Genomic DNA, 26,140 nt, shown 5'->3' with positions numbered 1-26,140 from the left:
TTCAAATCAGATCATTTAAGAGATCATTTGTTGTATTTTAACACATTTTATGCGTTAAAATGTTTAAGTTTCGGTGTTTTTCATTTTTTGTTTGACGATAACAAAACAAACGTCAAGTCGTAAATGTCAATAAATTGAGGGATGTAATATCGATCAAATATTAACATCGATATTAAGTGGGAATATCGATAATTTATCTATTACTGCGTTACAAGATATTGTATTCCTTAACGTAATTATTAGTGATTGGATTAGTAATTATAAAAAAAAGGTATTTTGGATTGAAATTTATGAATGTGTCTGGAAATTTCAAATATAATTCAATATTTATTTCTATGTAAGATTCTATATTTGACTATAAATAGGGACTTTTTGCGAGCCTGTTTAACCTATTTGCTTTATATCTATGTCTTATTTTGTACAAATACAGGCTACAGCTGTTAATAACAGATAATTCAAGTAAAAATAATTAACTTGTTTCGTAAAGGTTTCTGTATATTATAGTTTTATTAAAATTACAAAATATGTTTAGAAGTAAGTCTTACCTATCTTAGACCTAGGCCAATTCATATTTTTATCAAATATATTTTTTTAAATTTAGTTTTCATTCTAGAGTTTAAAAATAGTAAAAATACTACTTGAATCGATTAATAAATCAATGCAATCCAATAATTCAGAAGAATACTCTTTCAAATAATTTAAGTGAGAAGTTTTGAAAGCAATTTTGGAGTATAAATGTAAAATAAATTTCGTATAAGTATTTTGAAATATACATTTTACACTTTTTGTGAATAAAGACGGCGCTATAATATAGAATTTTGGTAATGTTTGTTATATTTTTAGTATCGATAATAAAACGAAATATTATAAACATAAATTTTATTACTGCATACACAATTATGTATATCTTTTGGCCTTAAAGTAACATTAGTGTAAACAATACTTAATAATATTCCACTAATGAGACAGAGATACAACAGATTATAAGAACTAATATACACAATTTAAAATTTACTTAAAATTATTAGGATTAAAATAGTTATATAATTAAAATATTATATTGGAATGTTTTCAAAAATTAAAGCAACAATGTCATTCGTATATCATGTTTTTTAAATAAAAAAAAAATAATACGAAAAGTTATTCTAAATTCAAATTAATTTGTACAAAAAGAAAAAAAAAACTCTTGATTGCTGAGTCAAACTCAGTGTTAACAGAATTAGTTTCTATCAATATTCATTTTTTAATGTTAAAACTGGCTCAGTGTAGGACGCACTTGCGATCACAATGGCGATTATTTCGACAGTTGCAGTCGAATATCAGTTCATTAAAAACATATTGTTTAAAATCCCATTGTTTCGATAGTCTTATTAGTAAGTAAAAATTCTAATAGCCAAATATGAGCTTTACCTAGACAAATTTTTCAATGCAAGTAAAGTTGTTTGATTTTAGTAAATAAAAATGAAAATATCCTTTAAAGTTGAAATTTCAATGTTTAAAAAAATATATTTTATTTTACACCAAGAATCCGATTGTATAATACATTTTGAAGTGCCTCAATTTTAAAAGAATTATCACAGAATTTGAGGCGATCTTCAAATTTTTCAGTTGATTAGTACATTTATATTTATGGATACATATGTATATTTTTTTTACACTTAAATTATCTACTAAAATGTTTTCTTTTTAAAAAGTTAAGGCACTTTTGGAATGACATTGAGCAGTTAACAATGTTAAGTTTTAAAATATCACTGTTTTTTTTTGTAATATGTAATAAATTTTGGAGATTCATTAAATACTTTTTATGAAAAAAGTGTATAAAAATAGGGGAAACGTGAATACTACCTATTATCACGTATTTTGCAACCAAATGGCAACATTTTTTTTTAATTTTCGAATCGTCGACTCAACTCACACAACGTAATTATATTAAACGAGTTTTATCTAATAATATTTTATTATATATGCTATGTTGTGTGAATTAACACAAGGATTTTGTTAATTGTTACTATATTAGATTTATGCGTTGTATTTAATTCTTTTTCAGGGGATCGAGGTTATCTATTGAAAAATCATCGTTTCCAAAGCTGATCCCTCTGCTAAAACCATCCTGAAAAAAAAAAATAAGGTAAGAAACTTTTTTTTTACAAAATTAAAATTGGAATACATATCAAACAGACTTTGATATAGAGATAATACGTAAAACCTGAACACAGATTACTTAAAGAGGGGAGAAGTCGGGAGTTATAATTATGAATTAATAAAGTTAAACTCACCACTCATGAAGCTGTATAAAAAAATAGATCTTAATACTCTTATAATATTTTAAATGGTCAATGTACCCTACGAAAATAAATTATATATATTTCTAATCTGTATTAAAAAACTAGCAGTAGCAACATAATCTGAATAGGGTATTAAATATTAAGGACGTGGGTTCGATTCGAATTTCACAGTATTTGCGTAAAGAATATTTAAAAAAGAAATTGACAGTTGATTTAAACATTTTTTGAAACGAAGCTTCTTGACGCATGTGATGAGCAGAATGAAAGGAACTTTGACTGAACAACTTATATCGTCGTCCGTTCGTGAGCGAGACAAATTTAAAAAGAAAAATGTATAGAAAAAAAAATGTTATTATCTATTATATGTTTATTAATATTCTTGTTTAAATGATTTTAAACAAATTAATTGGTATTTATTTATTATACGCTCATATCGGTCGGGGTTTCGGGTAAACAGAATTTAACTTAAAAAAAAGAATTAAGCAGTTTTTCACGGCGTTAAGTGCTGAAATCCACGGGTTGATAGACTCCTTAAATTTTAGAATTATTTTTCTGCAATGAACTTTTTAAATGTTTCTAAAATTTTCATGCAATGCGCAAGAAGCTTCGCATCTGTCGGGTGCTCTTTAACACCTCATTACTTTTTTTAAATACTCACCTTCATCTCCGATATAGTCTTATCTAGGAAACCATTGAAACTGCTGTCCAATTCAACCGTCTGTTTCTCACTGAGGTTACCGAAACCATTGAAAGTATTCCCATACGTGTTACCGAATATATTTCCAGATTTCTGGGTATCGAATGGATCGTATCCCGTCAGACCGTTTGTGAACGAAGAGTTCGAATTAAATACAGATGTTTGTAAATTAAAATCGCTTATGTCATAATTCGGTTTGACATTGACAGCAGTTTGCGCGGCAAATGGTGACGTTACCGGCTGTACTTGAGCCGGCATTGAGAACGGTGTTGAACCGAAAATGTCGTTGTTGATCGGTTGCATAAATGTTTGTTGTTGTTGCTGTTGTTGTTGTTGGCGCTTTGATGCTTTCGGAGGTGGAGCCACTGTAATTAAAATGGTTCGGTTATTGGTAGTCAGTCTATTAACTAAAAGTGAAGTTAAAATGATTTTTTTCTGCAAAGTGCGCTTAACATTTTTTGTGTATTCATAAATTAATAAGTTAAGACGTCATGACGTGACACGTTGCGCCGTTACATTATAAATTTCACGTAACGATATCGTAATACACGATATGACACCGCTCATATGCTAAAAATAAATACTGCCATAAAACTGTAATGGCAGCGGCTAGGATTGCAAAGTCAGTTTTCACATCACGACGCGTGGTAAGTGGTAACCCTCGTGTCTAGTGGGTAATTGCTTAAAGCTTAACTGTGTATTGATATTTGTTATTGTGGCTTTGATTATAGCTACATGACATACTTTTCAATTAAGGTATATTATATGACATATAAGTGGGCAAATTCTATGGAACATTCCAGACCCCAAACCATAGAAGCTGTAGACTATTCCAACTACAGGAATATCAAAGACAACTTTAACATTTTATTTCTGTAGTTTTTGAACAAATATATTTAAGTTTATAATTATAATACTTACGTAACGGTGGAGTGGATGTCACAGTGTTGTCTATGATCGGTGAAGTGAAGCGCGTTACGGGTTCAGACTCGAAAGCGCGCGGATCGAAATCTATAAAAATTTAAAAATAGAATAAATGTCAGAAACAATTTAAGTGAATATTGTCTTATTACTAATATTATTAATGCGAAAGTATGTGAAGATGTATGGATGTTTGTTACACATTCGCGCAAATTACTGATTGGATTTGAATGAAACTTTACAATAATTTACATTATACATAGCACATAGGGTATAATTTATAAAGATAATGTGTAAATTGGACAAACATGATAAGTGTTAAAGAGTATTTTTTTTTTTATTTAATTTACAACATTCACGAGCTCACAGTTGCCCGTGCCTTTTTTTGCATTTTATTTTTATAAATTTTGGCGTTATTTTATATTTTTACTAAACATCAGCGGATTTTCGCTGGACTTCGAGCTTGTCGTCTTCTTGGAATCTACGTCGTCGTCGCCGTAGGTCTGTCCCTGAGATTCCTGGATGGTCATGACGCTTGACCTTTCACCTTTTCCGTATCCCTGGTCCATTAGGAGTTTCTTTTCCTCCTGCGTATGGGCCAGATATAGGTTTTTGGTTTGGTTGGATGGTATGTTGGCGTCAGTGAATCTCTCCATTTTGAGAGAGTGGACGATGGGGCTTGCAGACTAGATGTTACGGTAGACCTCGCTAATGGCGTATGCGACGTCCAGGGGGTTTCGGTGCGTACAGGATAACTCACGGGTGATGTTTTTTGTCAGGCTTGGTCGGCAGTACCTCATTTCGAACAGATTTTCTCTGTCGATATAAGGCAACTGGTTGATATCTCCGATGAGGACCACCTCGCTAGCTCCGGACAGCTGTGCCGCCATTACTATGGCTCCGAAGTGGTTCATGAGGGCTTCGTCGACCGTAAGACGGTTACATTTTATGCTCTCGTTGAACCCGTTCACTAGCACGGATGCCATAGTTCGTACCCTTGATTTAGCTTTTTCGCCAAATCGGTGTGTAAGTTGTTCTTTCAGGTCTTTGGCGGCTTCGATTGTGGAGGTGACTACCACTTCTTTGTCCTCATCGAAATTCCTGACAATGTGAGTCGTCTTTCCGCATCCTGGTACCCCGTTTATTCACGATATCTGTGGCAGTTCCCAACCCACGACAGGTGCGTCGACCCCCGGACCTATTGAGATGGACTTTGTCATCGCGAGTATCCTGTCGTCTAGCATTACTCTCGTGCATCTGGTCACTACTACCACTGGGTCTCCTGTTGGTGTGAAGAACCTAGGGAATGCGTCTTTTCTCCCCTCATCTTCAACCAGGCCCACGAATCCTTCTGCAGCGCTGTAAGCAGCCATGTACCGCCCCGACATTTTCCCTTTGATAACTTGGGATGTGTCGTTGTTGTATATGGCCGCCTCGGCTTCTTCAAGCTCCACCTCCAGCAACTTTTCGTTACCACGTCGGTAGGTCTGCATGATCTTTTTGCAGGTGGCTAAGTGGACCTCACGGGTGGCCGTCCCAATAGCCCGGAACTCTAGGAAAGCATTCACTGCATGGTCTCGAGGGTTTGACGCTGGTCTCAGCTTTGGTGGTATTACTTGACCCTTATCGACCCCTGTTAGATGGGCGCGTGTTGTTTTAGGCTTTCCCGGGTCGTTGACCATCAGGAATTCCCTCATTGACTGCGCGGAAAGATTCCCGAAAAACCGCACAGTTCTTCCCACCTCTTGGATTTATCGTATGCACTCCTTCATCTCAAGGGCCAAAGGATGAGTTACCAATGGACACCTTAGTAGGTCAAGCGAGGATCTTGAGTCGCTCAAGATGTTAGTAGAGCGTTGCTTCAATTTCTTGACTATTTTGATTGCTCTGAGGAGTGCATACATTTTCAATTGGAAGACTGTGTTGTGCGGTTCCAGGCGGAATTTGGAGTAACTGGATTATCTTCCTTGATCCCACCATGTTAGGGCAGCGTCGACTTTCCCTTCTATCTTGCGTCGGTGAATATAAGGGGGCCGACTATATGGTGTTCTTCAAGGGTTTGTGAATCCAGGCTCTCTAGATGGGTGGGGGTTTTGCAGAGGACCCACCCTGCGCTCTAATTCACGTCCAGGTGGTAGGACATCCACGCTATAGCCTTTTATATCTTGAATAGGGTGGCAGCCTCTCGGACGCGGAGGTCAAGGGGGAGTAGTCCTGCTAGAGCTAGTGCCGATGTGAGAGATACTGTCCTGTACGCCTTGCAAATCTTTAGGGCGAAGCCTTTTTGCAGCGAGTTTAACTTATTACTTAACGTCAACTTCTCTGCTGCGGCAGACCATACGCTGGCCGCGTACAGGACGATAGACTCTATAACCGCCACGTAGATGGTTCTGACTATTTCTCCATTGAGACCCCATGTCACCTTTGCTGCACGTGCCAGTTGTTTGTAATTTCTGCCGCTTTTTTACAGGTAGCGGACACAGGTTAAGGAGTATTACGGTCTATTTATACTTTTTTTTATGCGCATATTTTAAAGGGGTAAAATTTGTTTGTACATATAAATAAATAAATTATAGGTAGTACCGGAACTAATAATCTGATTCAAAAATGTTTACTGGACGTAATCAACATTATGCCTGAAATAAATAATACAATATTTGGCGGACGAGCAAATGGGCCACCTGATGGTAAGTGGTAACCACCGCCCATAGACAATGGCGCTGTAAGAAACATTAACCATTCCTTACATCGCTAGTGCACCACCAACTTTGAACTAAGATGTTATTTCCCTTGTACCTGTAGTTACACTGGCTCACTCACTCTTTAAATCGGAACACAAAAATACTAAGTAATGTTGCGGTAGAATATCTGATGAGTGGTACCTACCCAGACGGGCTTGCACAAGGCCCTACCACCAAGTAAAATAAGTAGTTTAAATTAATTTTAAAATGGAAACGAAGGAAAACGTCATGATGTCAATAAAATAAAAATCTTACCGCTATCCGAGTCAGAATTAAGCAGCAAGCCCTCCAGCTTAGTACCAACTACCGGGTTCTTGCTGGATGATAGGTCACCCAGGAATTTGCTGAAAGAAAATAAAACATTTTGAATCTTGTACCTCTTAATTTAAATTAATTGCAACTTTTTATTTTAAAGAGGATTTTCGAAAGCAGCTTCTTCCATGGTCATTGGATTTGCTTTCATTAAATAAATGTCACATAAATATCCCACTGCTGGGCAAAAGAACACTCCGCTCGGTTTGATAGGAATTCTTATGTTTATATAGCACCAAGTTTTCATTTATTGATTGGATGACTGGAATGACTTAGCGAAATTATGGAATCAATTACAAAAAGTATTGGTACTTTAATACTTTACTCACCCAGTAGTGTTGGTCTTGCCATTGTGTGTGGGCGGGGGTGTCGATAACAACAAATTATTGTCGTTGCTCGAGTTAAAAGTGTCTGTCGAGTTGTTTGATAAGACATCCGCACCTGCAATTAACAAATGATACTTAATTCTTATGCCCGATAAGATAAATCAAAACGCATTTAATTCTATGAAGGGGTGCCCCCCAGTGAGTGAGTTTGCGCCTGTTTTATAATAATGCTGTTGTTGCCCGGTGTCCTCAGGTCAGAATTAATAAAACAATATTTAAACCTAAGAATTATTGGCGAAAGAAATTCAAGAATAATTTCTATCGGATATCAGAATTGTGTCAAATTTTCCTATAGTTACTTTTATTACTAAGATGCGAAAAATAAATATCAAACTACCCACCACTCATTTAATACTAACTTATGTTAAAAACCGAAAATTATTATTATATATAATGTTGAATAGTACCCAAAGGACAAGCATTTACAGATTCAAATCAACACGCACACACACATGTCCCTAAGATACACACAAGCGCACGCACGAACAACAAGCAGTACATCATATATGTATATTTTTTTAGGAAACTCTGTTATAGTGATCAATGTTTTGGATAGTCGGTATTGACAACTGCAGCGTTCTCTACTTTAGTTCGAATGAAATTTTGTACAAAATTTTGAATGAATGAAATCCTGAATATATTTTTCTTTTATCTATAGTAATATTATAAATGCGAAAGTAACTGTCTGTCTATCAGTTGCTCCTTCAAGGTTAAGCCTGGCAAAAAGTATTTTAGCAGTTGTACATACATTGCTTCCTACGAGTACCAAACCGCATTGGAGCCGTGTAGATTAAGCTCCTTAAGCCCGTATTGGAACGTTTACAGGTTTACATTAACTAATATTATAAATGCGGAAGTAACTCTGTCTGTCTGTTACGCTTTCACGACCAAACAAATGAACCGAATTTGATGAAATTTTGTATGAAGCAAGCTTGAAGTCCAAGGGGCTAGACCCAAGGGCATAGTTTTATGCCTGATGTCTGACATCCAACACCTACAACGCGTGCTAAGCACGAGCAACCACTAATAAATATTTATTTATAAACACAGTAATTGTATAATAACAAACTAATGCTTGCTTTAACACTCACCGATATCAGTCTTAGTTCCGTTCATAGCGCTGAAGCCATTCGCGAGAGTGAGAGACGAGATTTGCTTCTCAAGTTCTGGGGGGGGCTTGAACTCTGCGATGTCGGTTAGATTGTTACGTGACAGGTATGCTGATAGATCATCCTTGTAAGTTATTTTTGACAGTTCCTGAAAATAATTAAAAGTAAACCTTTTAAAGTTTCAATTCAATGTGATACAGCAAAATATATTAAAAATACCATCAAATATTCCTTCACCGAGCACAAGACAAAAAATAAAACACCAAAAGCACATGGAAATTCAATGGTTCTTGCTTGGGGCTCCCGCAAGAGAGGGGCCACAATATTTTGCCTTATTTTATACGTCCCTATATTTATTTTTTTCAAATAAAAATAATAAAATAGGCGTGTATTTAAAGACGTATGTAAATAAAAATGTTACCTGTAAGCGACTTTTATACGCGTTCATTTGTAATTCGAGTTTCTTGTTCTGTAAGGTCAGTTTTTGCATCTCTATGTATTTTCCATTGTCGTTCAAAAACCGCCTGAAAATAAATACAATATTTATCAAATATCTTTACTCGTATATTTAATAACTTGAGGTTTTCTTTTTATTTCTTTAAGCTTATGTTTACATAAATGTCTCGCTTAAAGAACTGATGTCAGCTATGGAACAGCGAGGCACAGGGGCCTCGCCTACAGGTTTCTTTTAATAACATACAAGGAAGTTCTCAATCTTGCAAATTAGAATATAAGAAATAAATGAATTAGTTTATTAAAACTGGATTTTAGTTGTTAAGTGGAAATGTTTTGTGTTATAAATAAAGATATATTAATTTGAAACCATCAATGGTGCATAATATGGCAGACCTATTTGAAAATGTCCTGCATTTTTATATCTAAGGTTTGTTTATATCGACACCTTCCTGAATTGGAATAGGCTATAGACACACTGCAGTTTTGAAACGCTACGGTAGGAATCAATCGATATTCAACAACATAACTGCTTCAATTTTACTTATAATCCGATATCTTGTGATGAATGACAAAATATTGTTTTCGGAATTGTGGTGTTCTTCTTACCTTACCCTCACCACCTAGATGTCCGAAAATCCACAACAGTGCGATTTTTAAGACACCTCGTAAAACCACTCTGTGGAACCAGCTTTCGCCGGCGGTTTTTCCGAATCGATACGACTTGGGAACCTTCAAGAAAAGAGCGTACTCATTCCTTAAAGGCCGGCAACGCACCTGCAAGCCCCCCGGTGTTGCAATGTCCATGGGTGGCCGTAATCACTTTCCATCAGATGAGCCTCCTGCTCGTTGGCCCCCTATAAAGTAATAATAATAAAAAAAATACCTATAAGCTAAATCGAATGCCTGGCCAATAGTGAGGGTTATTTCTGACGCTAACTTCGTCGATATGAAGACGAAGCATTCATGTTTCTCAGCGTTGCCGCCATCGTGGCCATTTACCCCGTTAACAGTGCTGCCACCTAAAAAAAAATTAATAATTTGCTTATCTTTTTCAGCTCTATCTAATACGACAGCAAGTAATTATCTTGTAAGATTAAGACAAATAAATGGAATAATACGTTTTGTAATTACCTACTCCACGTAAGTGCTACTATTTATAACATTTTGCAGTAATAACAATTTACCAGTGTTGCTATTTAAAAAAATCATAATTATTTTATAATTACCTTTAGCGATGAATGAAAAGTACTTTTTTGCGCCTTTATCATCCGCGCAGTAAGATATCCTATGCAATGGAAACTGGTACATCACATTGTTTGATCTCGGCTCCTGAAATAAAAATTATAATATTGTTTATTTTTTCCTTTCTTTCATCGAACTTTTAGTTTGTTTGCGTTCAATTAGTAATATATTATGTTTAATACATGCATTATCGAATAGTTTTAATAAATTAATTATTAGTATAAATTCTGAAGTGATTGTCGACATTACATTTGATTAATGCCGGAGGCTGATACTTCTCCAAACAAGGAAAAAAAGTTTTTCTCTTATATTTTTCTATATACATATAAACAGGAAGGACAGAATACGCCAGGTTTGTCCACATCTTTCAATGATTTACCAAAAAATGGTTAAAAGGAAACCAACGGTTCGAAATTCAAAATGAAAATGAAATTATATAAGTTTTCCTCTTGTCAACAATGTATATAGAGCTGCTGATACTGCGGTATTCGAACTGACTGAAACCGAACCGAGGGATGCTACTTTTAATTTATTTTAATGTTGCCATATTTAACTCGAAATCTACAACATTACCTCGAAGCAAATAATCAAAGTATTAGTAATTTAATTAATAGTAATTTAGTTAGGTAATTATGTAGATAAAAAAATAACTACAAATTGATTTCTCAGTATACAATTATAGGTGATTCTTTACAAAGTTGGTCTTGGGCGCTCTTTTATTTTTTCATATAACCTCTTTACATCTACTGTCTACAATATACGAAACAATTAAAAAACGAAGGTAATGTAAATATACAATTTCTTTTTTTTTTCATAAATCATCAATATTACCGGTATAACCGTACTTCAAACAAATTCTCAACTCTATAATCACAGGAAATGATTACAGAGGCGGTCGTTATAGCGATGACACGAATTGCTGTTAATATAGTCTGTGGACTATGAGATATAATCATGGACGAAACATAGAACATAGATTATAGAAGTAAATTTAATATTTTTAATGTAAAATAGTGCAAATTGGCCGCTCAAATAGTAAGTTGGTGACCATCGGCCATGTGCGTTGGCGCCTTATAAAATATTAACCATTGCGTATAACACCAATGTCACCAACATTGGGAATTAAGATATTATGTCTCTGGTCTGAAAACTTATAAAGAGTTAAGAAATCAAAACTAAAAATAGCTACTGTACAAATTATGATCGCGATGAAGGTTGGCAAGAATGCTACCAAGTTGTCTCTGTTGAATCGCAATTCCGATTTTCTGAGATAAATATGATTATGCTGCCATTTCTGTGTAATTTCTGCTCTGTTGCAGATACAGTTTATTTTGCTTGGTAATGTAGATCGTGAGAGAAAGAAAAATGAAATGCTATTGCCTTATTTAAGAGATAAAAGTCTTAAATAAAAAGCTTAGTAGAGAAATCACTGTTCATTCAATTTATACATCGATAGCATGACTAACTAATAACGATTAATTTAGGCTATTGATCAACAATATACTGCCTAGAAATCGATTTTATAAATCGATTACCTTTCTGAATGTTTTATTTTTAACAAAAAACAATATCAGTCATAATTTAAACAATATATTTTTTATTTCATTTTTTTATTAGTGATATTATTGTAGCAAAATAAAAAGTTATCTTTTTTATATTATATTCCATAAGAATATTAATACAGAGATCGTCGGCGTTCTGAGATCTAATGTTCCTCGTGCAATTATATTGGCTTACACTTCAAACCAGGAAACAAAATACTAATTATTGGTTCCAGCATAACTGAATAGTGGATTTTGGTAACTCATCTTTGGTCTTGAATAAGGCCAATTATAATACATAAATGCATTTAGGCATTAGTACGAGTTAAAATATCGTAAACCCATGCCGATATTTCATAACAACCGGTTATTAAATACTAACCAAAGCGAAAATCTTTACGTAGTTATCATTTTTACATTATTACATAATAATTAATTTGAATAAAGTACATTCGAATTCCAAATCGATACATCGATTATCGTTTTTAATGTTAATAATCCACCTAATCGAATCTTCCTTATGCCCCTTACACACGGCCAACTGATTCGAATTGATTAATTTACAAAATTGACAATTAACATACAAAACAAATAGTTACCATTACATAAAAAAAGAAACTCGTTGTTTTAAAACATTACGTTTGGAATGCGTTCGTAATTTAAACTATTTGGTTTCGAAATGTGACGTGTGTTACCAAACTTTGTTCAAATCTAGACTGTACAATGACTGACTCATGAAGATAATTGCTACAATGTATTGCAGATATATTTCGAAACACTTGTTTCTATTTAAAAACATCTTATAAGTGTAGAAGCAGACGTGTATTTGTTGTCTTATGGCAAGTGGTCAAATTTCGTCTTTGATTTTTTACTTAATAATATTAGTCAATGATAAGCCGGCATTTAAATCTGGAACAGCTAAACTTGGAATGTATATTTGGCTTAATTTCAAATAGCGTAATGAAGCCGTACATTGTTATACGTTACTTCTTATTGTTTATTCATGAGTTCTGGTCGATTACTTACGAATAAAATTCTGCTTACAAGTTTCCGAAGAACTACTGACATATAAACATGATCAGGTTATAAATTGCACGAATAGCCCTCTTCTGCAGTACAAAAATGAATGAACGTACATAGAAAACTAATGAACTTTTTCTACATCGAATCGGCCGGGCATCTAACCCGGGACTTCGGAATGGCATACCTATGAAAACCGGTGTACACACTCGACCACGGAGGTCGTCAAAGTATTGTTTAATATTTACCCCGCTAAACAATATTTATAAGCCGTTAATCGTTTGTAGCTTTTATGGTGAGAATTTTTCAAAATGACGATTCATACGTATATTTGATTTGAACGCTTACGTATTTAATATTGAAAATTACTTATATTAATATACAATATATATATTTTACAGGCAGTTGAATCGCCGTTTAATTAGACGACTTAGACTTAGTTATGATGTCCAACTGTCGACGCAAGCCACGGTGGCTATTTTAGAGACAAAGACATTTTAAAAAATAAGAAAGCGAACTACTTGGGATTTAGTACACAAGTGTGTGCGTTAAAACAAGTGTACTCTATTTCCTCACACACATGGAATAGCAAATCCGATACGACTGGACCAATTTTGGTGATCTTACGTGTATTCCGAGACCGTGGCTTCAGAACTCGCCAGAATATCCCAAAACCTTTATATGTCCCAATCGCGATTTGAATCACCGAATCTACCCTATCGATAAAATAAAACTAATAAATTCTCTAGGGTTGTACATAACTAATTATATAAAAGATAGAAAAATCGATCCTAACAAATAGTTACGTCGGCGAGTAAAAGTGAAAATGTTTGTTTTAAATGAGCTGCCATTTTAGCGTAGTTATGGTTAGATCGTGAGGTAAATATAAATTAAATTAGTTTCATTGGTTAGTTGTTTTAATACGCAGAGAAAGAGATGTTGCAACATTTGTTTAAATTGTGTGTGTTTATATGGAGTTTTGAATAAACACTACTACATAGACATTCTGTCCTTGCCTTAGAGTATCTTTCTATTATTCAGATTTAGTTTATTTTTGAATTGCACATGTGTGGCTGCGTGGCCAAAATCATTTTATTATACACACATATGTATAATCCAATGAATTAATATTGTCACAGTTGTTAGTTAAAGAAATTGCGTCCATGTACAATTGAATCTAAAATACTTCCTATAGACGTAATTTTTTCCAATTAAAAAAAAATAGCTTTCGAATTTTAAACGAAAAATGGGATATAACTAATTCCTTGAAAACAGACGTAGTAAGTATTATAAAACAATAAATACGAAATAGGTTCAAATGTAAAGTTTATTTAAAAAATCTCACCTGTATGGCAACACCGTCGACGGAGACGGTGATTTCCACTTTCTTACACTTCGCACCGTCCTTCGTCTCCGATTTTTTAAGCTGTTGCGTAAATTGTAACTTTTTAATGGCATCCTTCACAACTTCAATGCCTTTCGGCTGGTCCACTTGCGTACAGCCTAGGAACTGGAACAAAGAAACAAATATTTTATTATCACTAACCGATTCATTGGGAGATACATAAATTAAGTGTGGGACCGCCCTTAGATGTTTTTTAAAACACCTTTATTAGCTTGACATTTACATATGTATCAATTTAACGGTATATTTCAACGTGATTTTCACCATCTTCTTGACGTTTGATGATCTTGAAAATTTGCAAACGCACTAATGACCGAACACAATACAATTACTTTGTCCTAGTATCTTAACCAGGACCGTCAGCATAACAGAATAAAATAAGTCTGGTTAATCAACGTACTGTCCTCCTTGTATCGGTAAATGTTATTTCTCCGCGTGTATTTTTTTTCTTTTTATTTTAAATAGGTTGTCAGACTGACAAATGGAATGATAATTGACCTTCGCAGTCATATTCAAAAGGAGATGTAGCTAAACAATGGTTTTATTTTGTTTAAAAAAAACGTTTCCACGTAATGTTTAATGTAAACATATACGTTTACTATGACTACAGCAATTGAAACAACACTTGTTCTGTACGAATAAGATCAAGGTAGGTTATGTTTGGTTGCGTGATCCGAATTAATTAGGCGCTACCAAATAGGTTCGATATTATATAACGGTTATATTTAATAGCAAGTGTTTTTTTATCAAGCTGATCCATGGTCTGTTACGTGGATCAATGATTGAAATTGTACCTTTGTGGAGTAATATTAAATAATAAAAGTTATTAGGATTTAAAAGAGAAACCCATGTCACTTGGTGGTACTGCCCACTGCTTATATATTCAACCGCCAAACATCGATTGTTATTGTTGTTTTATTCCAGTTTGAAGGCTGAATATGTCTCAAGGGACAAAACATCTTGTTCCCAAGGTTTGCGATGCATTGGCGATGTAATTAGAAGTTCATTTTTTAAGCGCCAGTGTGACTTATTATAGGTGGCTCATTTCCTTCCTGTGTGTTTTATAACGTAATAATTCTGACAGCATAACAAGGACAGTTAAAAAGACTCTTATTGGACCGTGATGTGGAGGAATATATTGTGTTGTGTGGGTTAAATTTGGCAAATGTACCAGCATCTAGTGAATAAGTGTAATATGAAGTACCAAATCATTGTTTACAGTAGATAAAGGCTTGTATTTGCAGTTCTTTGGCAGAATTGACGATTTCCTTTCGTAAAGTTAATGTTAATATTCAGTTTGACTGACACTGTTAGAAAGAAAAGGGCCTTCTTGAAGAATTGCTGGCAAAACTACAAGAATTAATAGTCGTATTGTCATTGTTGTATATATCTAAACTTTGCACGGAAATTAAGTAGTTGTCAGTACAGTACAAGGTAAAAAGATGGCAGTCGTAGTAAAAAAGGGTGTTCAACAAAATAAACTATCTTAAGCTCGTATTAACTGTCAAATTTGAAAAGTTAGAGGGAGGTTGTCATAATTATTAAAATTCACGATGATTGTGGTAATTTTAAGCGTTTTTCGTAAATTACAAGCCCAAGGAAGATTCTGTTTGGTTGCGTGATTGAATCTAATCAGGCATAACCAAATCAGGTCAACATTATGCAACAGTTATATATTTATGCAATCATATAATTATCACGTAATAATCCTTTGTTTTGATGATTTCCATTATGTATTAGGGTTTCCTTGATTATAATTAATAGTAATTGTTGAATACATAACTTATACGCAATAGTTCGACATATATAGTCCAAAGCATAGCATATTCAAATGGCAAGGGTATCTAAACAAATCTTAGAATTACAGATAAAACATCGAGAACTATATCTTAGTAATTTTGGGATGTAAGCAGCATCTCATGCAGTGATTGAAGTGCTCGATTGATCAAAGTTTTTGAAACATGCTTAACTCTGCTGTTAGTATGTACAGGTTTGTCAGATTTTGTCAACGAAAACTCGGACAATAGCTTATAACAATCATCACATGAACTTGTTCGACTACTTATACTTAAATGTAAGATCCTTACGATAAAAACTACCAAAAGTCTTAGAACTACCTAAAGTCTTATTGTCATACTGGCAAAACAAGATATGACGGAATGAAGAACAGAAATAATAAAAATATTGATGTTATAAGTCACAGTGATGTCCAAAAGTCTACTCGTCTGTTACGGAGAAGATTCAGAGCTAATTCTATCACGCTAATCCTCTATCCATTGCCAGGTGGACATGTGCCAGATATTCATCTATTTCGTGAATTATAAACATATAGAAACCGTGAAAATCTTGGTTACTGAGAGTTTTCAACTAAGAACCGTGTATTCGTCTGGTGATCTCGACTCCGAATTTTGTTCGTCTTGTGTTAGCATTATATCTCGAAATATCTTAAGAGTTTCTGGTAGAAGATTTTGGACAGTCAATATTTGTAATGCTTCTATATTGAGTTTATTAGACTTATTGATAAGTATAGTACTAGATGTAAATATATGATATACAACTTTCTTAGGTCTAAGGGAACAATTATGAATGAATCACTAACGATTTATTGCGTTACACATAATCCTATCATCTGGAAATGCATTCGACGCCCCCCTCTCGATAACACCATCTGTACAACGATAGACGCACGTGTATGATAATAGTTGATATGGTCTTTTGTTATAAACAAATGGACCTTAATAATAATCAATGTATAATATTACAGTAGTTTTAGTTCATCATTCGAATGGTCCAGAGCCCAGATGGCCCAGTGGTTAAACGCGTGCATCTTAACTGATGATTTCGGGTTCAAACCCAGGCTAGCACCACTGAATTTCATGTGCTTAATTTGTGTTTACAATTCATCTAGTGCTCGGCGGTGAAGGAAAACATTGTGAGGAAACCTGCATGTGTCTAATTTTAATTAAATTCTGCCACGTGTATATTCCACCAACCCGCATTGGAGCACTGTGGTGGAATATGCTCTAAACGTTCTCCTCAAAGGGAGAGGAGGCCTTAGCCCAGCAGTGGGAAATTTACAGTCTGCTCATGTATTCGAATGGTCTTTTTATTTTATAACAATAGTAATGAACCTTTCAATACTTTAAGCATTAACGTGAAAGGCGAACACTTCTTTACGAAATAATTGAACAATTGCCTAAAAAATAAATGTCAAAAATACAAACAAAGGCTTGATGATGAAACGATTCGGTCGCTTAGATAGTAATAAACGTACCTTAACTAAATACGCCACGTGTCCCTTAACGAGAGCATCTGGCGCGTGGATCCAGTTTCTACCGTTGGGGGCGCCGTTCGCCTTGCCCTTACCCTGCCAGAACAGCAGGGTTGACATTCTGAAACAATGGCAATTTATCAGATAATGAACACAAACAGTCATATAAAAAGTGCCAAATCCTTGTTAACAGTAGAAAAAGGCTTCTAAGGGTAGATTATTTTTTTCACACTGTCGTAGGCGTTGAACAAGATACCGTTTAGAGGACAAACATACAGACATTAATTTATATTTAATAAGATTTGCTAATAAACTAGCATTATTAAATTTACTTTACCTTTTGTGTGGAGTTTGATTATTCAGTTGCAAGATTTAACCCACACATACATATAAATTATTTAAATAGAAGCTTTTAAAAGATAAAAGGCAAATTTTATATCATAGATAATATACAACAATTTACATTAAGGACTTAAATTGAAACACCTTGACCTTTAAATAATAGTGTAAAAAAATCAAAGATGTCAAACCCCTGTTACTGCTTACTCGGTGACAGGTTGGTTAATTTTTTTTTCAGATAATCGTTATTGCGATTTCTATTTGCGATTCGATTGCGAGCTCTATTATTATTGGTATGAGAAACGAACAAATGGCCATATCTCATGGTCATTATCATATTTCAACTTGCCTTTTTTTGAAAAAGTTGGGATGTTATTGATTTCAACTCGATTTTCGAAAATCGAGTTATTATCGGAGCCATTCAATCTGTTTAAAGCTTAACGTCTGTGTGTAAATTATTTTTTGTCTTACGATATCTCGTGAACGAATCAGCCGAGTGACACGGAATTCGGTAGGTTAATGGAGGCTTAGATCTGGTTAAATTTCGTAGTCAACCGGTCAAGCTGTTCCTAAGATATTCAATAATTCCGAGATACATACAAAAACAGACATATATAGAGCAGGAAGTTTTAGGAATTCCTACAGGAGCAGCCGTTTTTTAAGGGTTTTTAGTTACACTGACTCACCTTTCCAGAACACAACTATAAGTACTAAGTATTGCTGTTTGGCTGTTTGCACAAAGGTCTAACATCAAGTTAAACCTTCGCCGATATAAGATGTTTGAACCCTTGACCCCTGTGACTGTAATTTTACTTGTGTCGTCTTAAACAGAGTGGTAAAGCTTAAATAGGTCTATGCAACAAATTGAGAAAAGTAGTTATGAATGGTCGGTGTTTACGGTCAATATAGTCATATTGGATAGATACTTCTACTATAATTTGACGACCTCCTTGGTCAAGTAGTGTGTACACCGGTTTTCATGGGTACGCTACTCTGAGGTCCCAGGTTCGATTCTCGGCCGAGTTGATGTAGAAAAATTTCATTAGTTTTCTATGTTGCCTTGGGTCTGGGTGTTTGTGGTACCGTCGTTACTTCTGATTTTCCATAACACAAGTGCTTTAGCTGCTTACATTGGGATCAGAGTAATGTATGTGATGTTGTCCAATATTTATATTTATATTTATAATACTAGTATGAATCTAAGATTTTAAATTAACATATTTATTTTTATTACTAACAGTATTTAAAACGGGATATTTACCATGTTTTTTATTTTTATTTGGTGGAGCTCGATATTTCGACATTATCTACGAATGTCTTGTTTTGAACAAGACCCGTCTCGTTTTAAATACTGATAGTGTGAATCTTTTATTACAGGTTCACATTTTTTCGTATATTTTTACAAAAAATATTTAATTAAGAATAAAAATAAAATTTAATATTTATGAAATTTAAATGTATACGATAACATAAAGTAGATTAAACTCGTGTAAATAATTAATGTACGCATTTATCGATATTAGTACACATTCACACTGTGCGTTAAAATATGGTAATTTAATTTAACAGGACAAAAGATGTTTTATTGGTTGTAGGGATTTTTGCCGGCGTTGGGTAGGTACCATATACACATCAGTATTTTAGTGTTTTGGTTTAAATAGAGTAAGCCAGTATAACTACAGGCACAATTGACATAACATCGCAATTCCCAAGGTTGGTAGTGCATTGGTGAAGTAAGGAATGATCAAATTTAATTTAAATATATCCGATTTATGTGCACAAACACAGGTGCACTGTCTATCCCCTCACTCTCATCTTCGATAGGACGACAAACCACATAAGACTGAAATGAATTAAGGCACAGAACCAACAGCTTTACGTGATATCTAAGGATGAGAGTTTACACACTTCCAAATTAAAAACTGCTTAAAATATATTACTGAGAATTAAATTGATACTCGGAATGCTACTTAAAGTTTTTTTTTTGTTTAAAAATAAAGTAACATCTATACAAATGATACATCATTTTAAAAATTAAATTCATTTACTAGTTCGACATAAAAACCGGTCGTTTTTTTAAACGCGCTAAGCGTCCAGTTCGAAAGAGGCCTTATTAAATAATTAATATTTAATTATTAATAAAGCTTCGTAATGAGCAATGTAGATGCACACGTGTACCAATTGGATCTTCGTTATATCTATTCCATAGGTTTTTTTCCTTTTATTATTATAACATTAATAATATAATCAATTGTTTCTGTGTAATGATGATGATCAATAGAATGAAATCAATGGAATTCTACAGGACATACGCCCTTTTTATACTAGTTCAATTACTCAATACAGTGGAAAAAATATAATTGTATTAAACGAACCGCCCCTCCAGGCTTTGTACGAGTGGAATAAGATACCCGCTGGCAGTGGCAGTCTAATCTTAACCTATTTCTATCTACGACACAAAAAACATATTTACGAATTTAAGTTAAAATAAATTTTGATTGTAAGGTAATTGTTTGTGATGGTGGAAACGTAATTAAGTTAACGATGGCAAAAAAAAGATTTAAAAAATAATAACAGCACGTTCACGAATACTCTATTCCAACCACAAGAGCAGAAAAGTCAAATAAACAACATTTGACAGCTAATTGACGCGATATCATTGGTCGAGAGCTTGATTAATCTTTGGTATTCACTATGGATTTGTGAAAAAAGACGTTTTGAACGTCGACGAAACTGTTATCGGAATTTTGGAAGTAAAATTAAAGTGGAAATAAGTAGTTAAGTGTAATAGTGTTGTATTATAAATAAATATATGTTGATCATTAACTATTACTAGTGCACAATATAGCTGAGTTATTATTAGCAAAGGTTCGTTTATCTCTTTTCCTACTTCCATTGGAATATTGACATTATTATAAGGTATAAACGTCGGTCTGTTCTGTTATAAAGACTGAGTGAGCCAGTGCATGTATTAATACTACTAACAGTAGGTACTAGTTGACATGTTAGTCCTTAAAAAAAGAAGTATACGTCCGTTGTGAACTTTACAATATCAAAATTGAAAAATGATTTATAAAAGTACGTATTACTTTGATATAAGGTTCAATCTCGTATATATATATATTAAGTCGTGATCGCCTGACTCAAAGTATTGTGTACTTATGTACTAATTGTTGATTATCTGTAAATTAATCACGAAGCACCAAGGTCCAAGCGTGTACAGTACAATATAGCTATTTACTAAGACTACATATCAACTAACTGCTGAATAGTGTTTCTGATTAAAAATATATATATATTGACGTTTCGTTTCCCGCCAAAGTATATGTCAAATAAGTACATAAGTCTGTTATAAAAAAAAAGTAAAGATCAATCGGGGTTAATAGAGACGCAATTGGACTATAGAATTTATTTTTATTTTACAAATCGATTTTATAATACAAATGAATGAATCATAATTATGTAAATATTTATTTTACCTGATTGTTTACAAAATATGTCATTGCTATGAAAACAGAGTTCATTATGAACCGTACTTTTTTTATTTTTTATTTTATAAGTGGCAAACGAGCAGGAGCTCACCTGATAGAAAGTGAAGTATCACCGGCCAAGGTCATTTGCAGCACTTAGGGGCTAGCAGGTGCGTTATCGACCTTTAAGGAATGAGTAGGCTTTTTCTTGAAGGTTCTCAACCGATATGTTTAAAAAAAAAAATAAACGCCAGCGAAAACGGTCAAAGATGGCTAATTTCCTATATTTATACAAGCAAAGCTAATTAATTACTTATATATAGTTAAGAATATAAAAAAAAATGTTAGTTTGTTTGCTTAATATTCGCGAGACAACTCAGTTGGAATATTCCTTTGCTTGTGTTTATACCCTTAGTCTGTGCTTATTCAATGACAATCATCAGCTGCCCAATGCGTAAACACAAGAGCACTTTCCATTTCTTCACACACATACTCTTATGAGCCCAAGAGGGGACACAATATGCGCAGCAAAATTTGTAGTAATTACGATGTTATTATATACATTGGCCGGGATCAATTATCTCACAGATAATTTTAGACTTACCGAGAAATTAAAAAAATGTTTTTGTTTTAAATTGGAACTGAATTCATGCAATTTTATTTTAAATATTTTTTTTCATAAACATACAGATATATATATGCACTGTTCAATCTAAACGGTTAAAGCTAACCTAACTTAATTCATCCGTTCATTTTTATTTCTCTTTGTGATATACAATCAAGTATATATTACAGGCATATGGGACATATATGTTGATCGAATCAATTAATATCTTAGTTACTGCTTGAAGAAAACATCGCGAAGGAACATGCATATATCTAAATTTCAATGAAATTCCGTCACTTGTGTAGGCATGTACCACATTGGAGCAGTGTGGATAAACTCTTGAAAGAGAGAGATGGGCTAAGCTCTGCAGCACATTTACAAATTGTTACTTAGTTCTCTGTTTTTTTTTTTTAATATTACTTATGACGACATCATGTGTGATAAAAAAGAAACTTTAAACTTTTGAAAATGTATTCAATGTCAAGTACACTTGACATGACTTTTTATGATTTAACTGCAAATCGTTTTTTTTTTAATTGCGAATACTCGCACAAAGGACGTAATATCTTAGTTCCCTATGTTGTTGGCGTTTTGACGAAGTAAGTGATGGTGAATATTTTACAGTGACCACAACCATCAGATGTCTTATTTGCCTGTCAACGAGCGTTTTTAATTACAACTTCCTTCGTTGTTCAAATATTACGTAGACGTAAGTATTATTTGATTGTCTTATATAAACATCTAATGTTTACTACAATATATGACTTGCATTATATGATAACACACACATTTAAATTCACAAAGAATATACAATTTAAATGTAATAAATTATAAGAAATAGTTAAGGCGAGTTATGATGACGTAAATTATTTATTTTATTCCAAGATTCTATGTTGGGTTTTACCAGATTATTATTCTAACATGTTTGTTTTTGCGTCGCAGTCGCGGATCACGCGTTTAATTTAAAAAAAAAAAATAGCAAGCGATTTTGTTTTATTCAATAGTGACATGCCGAAGGCATGTATTCCTACGGATCATTGATATATAATTATAAAATGATTTAAATAAAAGTACGAATCGTATTATCTAAAATCGAAATTCCAAACATTATAGCAAATTGTTTTTTTATTTTTGTTAATTTGTATTTTATTTATTTTTTTAATCTAATGTAAAATAGTAAATATATATAGCAATGCTGTAAATAAATCAGTAGCTTTGTCTACTGCCCTATGTTGTAACGAAATTTACCTAATCTCACGGCTAAGCTACACAAAAGGGAAGGCACACAATGCAGGCATTCCTGACGCTGCATTCGGTACCGAATACAGATGTTGTACTAAATATTAATATTATAACATTAGTCACCGAATATATATGTACACAATTAATGCCCTAGGTTATCGTGAAATGAAAATATTACCCAATTATTTTTTTTAAACTATATATACCTACGTTATGTTAGTTATTTTATGCTGAGGAATGAGGAACATATTGCGAGGAAGGTCTTGAGCATGAACGTGGATGGATATAGAGGAAGGGGACGACCAATGATAAGATGGATGGATTGTGTGAAAGATGATATGGCTGGAAAGAATGTTACTTGTGAGATGACGTCAGATAGGGAAGTATGGAAGAAGAAGACATGCTGCGCCGACGCCAAGTAAATTTAGATAAGGGCAGGAGGATGATGATGAAGATGATATACCTACGTCTCTAAACTGAACTCAATTACAACATTACTAATTTAAAAATAAGGTTCTATATTATTGGTTGTTATGATGACTGGTTGGTTTATAGATTGGTGAAAAATGAATAAATTGAAGAGAATTGCCGACTTGCAGAGTTTCCCCCCAGTAAATGATTATAATATATTATCAATATTCTAAACCAATGGTAACTTTCAATTTAGCATGATTGATTGATTAATTGATAAAAGGTAATCATATTGGGAGAGACCTTTGTATGAACTTTACCCGTGTGAAGTCAGGACGGACAGCTAGTGGCTCATAAGAGCTCACTTGAATGAAGTATATTTTTACATTTGAACAGATAACAAAATTCTTTTAAATATCAGTAATGATTTTCAACAAAAGCCATTCGTATTTCTTAAAAACGACTTAAGGTGAAACACTATTTTGACGCGTGTACCTTTCCTTTAAATGTTATAATAATTTATTATTATAGTCGATGTCGCTTATCACTTTCTAACATTTAACGATTATATTCTGCTGAGTTTCGAGTTTATTCTTTCAGAATAACTCTGCTGAACTCCGTTTGCACATTACAAGTTCAAAGCGATGAATTAAATTGTAATTTTAGATTGTAACGGTGAATGCAAGAAATACAGTATCGGCCGCACGTATTGTTTTAATGGCGACTAAGCCCTTCGTAGGTTGAGGTATGCTCAACATGCGAATTCATATGTGTTTATCTGTATTACTAATATTGTAACTTTTCGAAAAGTAACTGTTATACCATGAGTTTTATATATTACCGATTGTGGCTGACAAAATGGATTTTCGGTTAAATCGATTGAGCGAATATCGATTTATTCGTACAAAGTAGATTATTTTTACTTTTTTTTATAATTTTAGTTTAGCTTAAAAAAATACATTTTGATAATTTGCCCGTGTATCGAATTTCGTAGCTGAGCATTTATTTTTAACAATGGGCAAAGGGCTACAATCAGGTAGATGGATAAACAATGAATTCCGGTATATGATGGAATTCTTACACAAATAACATTCTCGTTCCAAATTCAAACTATTCATAAATCGTTTATGCTTTATTTTTTAAATCGGAATCACAATTGTAGAACAATTCAATTGTTACGATATCAGTTTATTCGATTGAATACTAAATGTGACAGGTGTACTAGAATAAATTTACTACTGGCAATTATTGCAGTACAAAACGGCACTTATAATTATGTATATATATATTATATATAGTTTTAGTTTGTCTGTTTGCCAGATTTTCACACCGTTTGACAATTACCATGGAAGTTGACATTTACTTTTTCAGGTAGTAGTAGGCTTTTATATTAAGTATATTTTTTTTTGTTGTAACTAGACGACCCTGTAGCGCTTCATATTATAGAAGTTAACCAGTATAGACTGGTCTTATGACAATTGGTAACTTAGACAGGCTGGATACCGTCGGGTTTTGCTAATAAAATAATAAGGTATATTGTAATTTGTCGCCAACAAAAATGTACCTTTAAATATTAATTAAAAAACAACCTCAAATCAAAAGCAATTATTATTTACAATCTAATTCTGCTTTCGTAATTAGTCAAGACTAGTTACAAAAGATCACAAGAATGTACCAGGACTACATAACCAAAGAGAGTTTACCTTTGCACTAATTCCAAACGCAGTTCATCCGTAAGCATGTTCTATAAATTACTTCAAAGAGAATCAACACTAACTATTTTAGCAATACGGATTAAATTTGTTTGAACAACGTTTGTCTTATGACGTTCTACAAACAAACTAAACGCCAGCTGTAACTTGAAATAGAAATGACTTTTAATACTCTAATGATACGGTTGAAACTTGTTTTAGTAATACGAGAGTTGCGACGTTCTAAAAATAATATAAACGCTGAGTTCCGTACTTAGCACGGGCTGATACGGCGGCGCTGGGCACACTGATGCAAGTATACGTTCATTCACACTTGAATCGGGTTAGGGATGTCAGTAAATAGTATCGATAGCTATATTAATTTAAAACAAATTCATGCTTTATTTTCTCTTTTAAGTTTTGAGTGATTTTACTCATTAAGGATTTGTTAAAAATGTATACTATAACTATGATGTTATTTAAAAATTAAGCAACAAAGTTAAAGTAATTATTTTTAAAAATAAATTGATTAAATTGTTAATTTTTAAGCTATTTTCATATAAAAATAACAATATAAAATTAAAATAATAGAAATAAATAGATTTTTCAATAGTAAAAGGAAAATGTTACTTATAAAAAGCTCTATTATATAATAATTATTATAGTGATTTAAATGATTATCGCCTCTAGTCATTACAAACCATATGTTTAATTGCCGGATTAATTGCTACAAGGTCGTGAGAAAAATATCCATAGTCGATAAAATGTTTTTCGCTTTCATAATAACACACACACAAACACATATAGACCGGGCTGTTTACTGAGCTATCCTTTGACTTGTACAGGAAAAACTAGTGATAAGCAGAATCCACTCCATTGACATAATATACACTGACATAAAGAGTAAGAGTTAAAATTCTCTAGAAAAAATGTTAGTCTATAGCGGAAATAATTCACGGAAATAAACACGGAATATTATAATTGTATTTATGTC

At 33.3% G+C, this 26,140-nt stretch overlaps 1 protein-coding gene across 4 annotated transcripts in view; it reads right to left on the bottom strand.

Moving 5' to 3' along the window:
* Positions 1-864: 864 nt before the first annotated feature.
* Positions 865-26,140, bottom strand: part of LOC113391861 (PTB domain-containing adapter protein ced-6) — a 70,145-nt gene continuing 44,869 nt past the window's right edge. For 2 of the 4 annotated variants that reach the window (XM_026627977.2, XM_026627973.2), the window contains 11 exons: positions 17,390-17,507; positions 14,056-14,220; positions 10,134-10,236; positions 9,791-9,926; positions 8,873-8,975; positions 8,434-8,599; positions 7,286-7,397; positions 6,900-6,988; positions 3,904-3,993; positions 2,944-3,347; positions 865-2,110 (listed from right to left, as the gene is read on the bottom strand). In XM_026627977.2, the coding sequence (XP_026483762.2) occupies positions 2,033-2,110; positions 2,944-3,347; positions 3,904-3,993; positions 6,900-6,988; positions 7,286-7,397; positions 8,434-8,599; positions 8,873-8,975; positions 9,791-9,926; positions 10,134-10,236; positions 14,056-14,220; positions 17,390-17,506 (1,563 nt within the window). In that variant the 5' untranslated portion in view covers position 17,507 and the 3' untranslated portion in view covers positions 865-2,032. Of the gene's footprint in view, positions 2,111-2,943; positions 3,348-3,903; positions 3,994-6,899; positions 6,989-7,285; positions 7,398-8,433; positions 8,600-8,872; positions 8,976-9,790; positions 9,927-10,133; positions 10,237-14,055; positions 14,221-17,389; positions 17,508-25,158; positions 25,434-26,140 lie in introns of those variants that run through there. The other 2 variants (XM_026627974.2, XM_026627980.2) reach the window with 2 other exon arrangements.

The sequence above is a fragment of the Vanessa tameamea genome, chromosome 28, assembly GCF_037043105.1.
Source record: "Vanessa tameamea isolate UH-Manoa-2023 chromosome 28, ilVanTame1 primary haplotype, whole genome shotgun sequence".
Taxonomy (NCBI): Eukaryota; Metazoa; Arthropoda; class Insecta; order Lepidoptera; family Nymphalidae; genus Vanessa; species Vanessa tameamea.
This window is presented reverse-complemented; position numbering and strand designations above follow the sequence as displayed.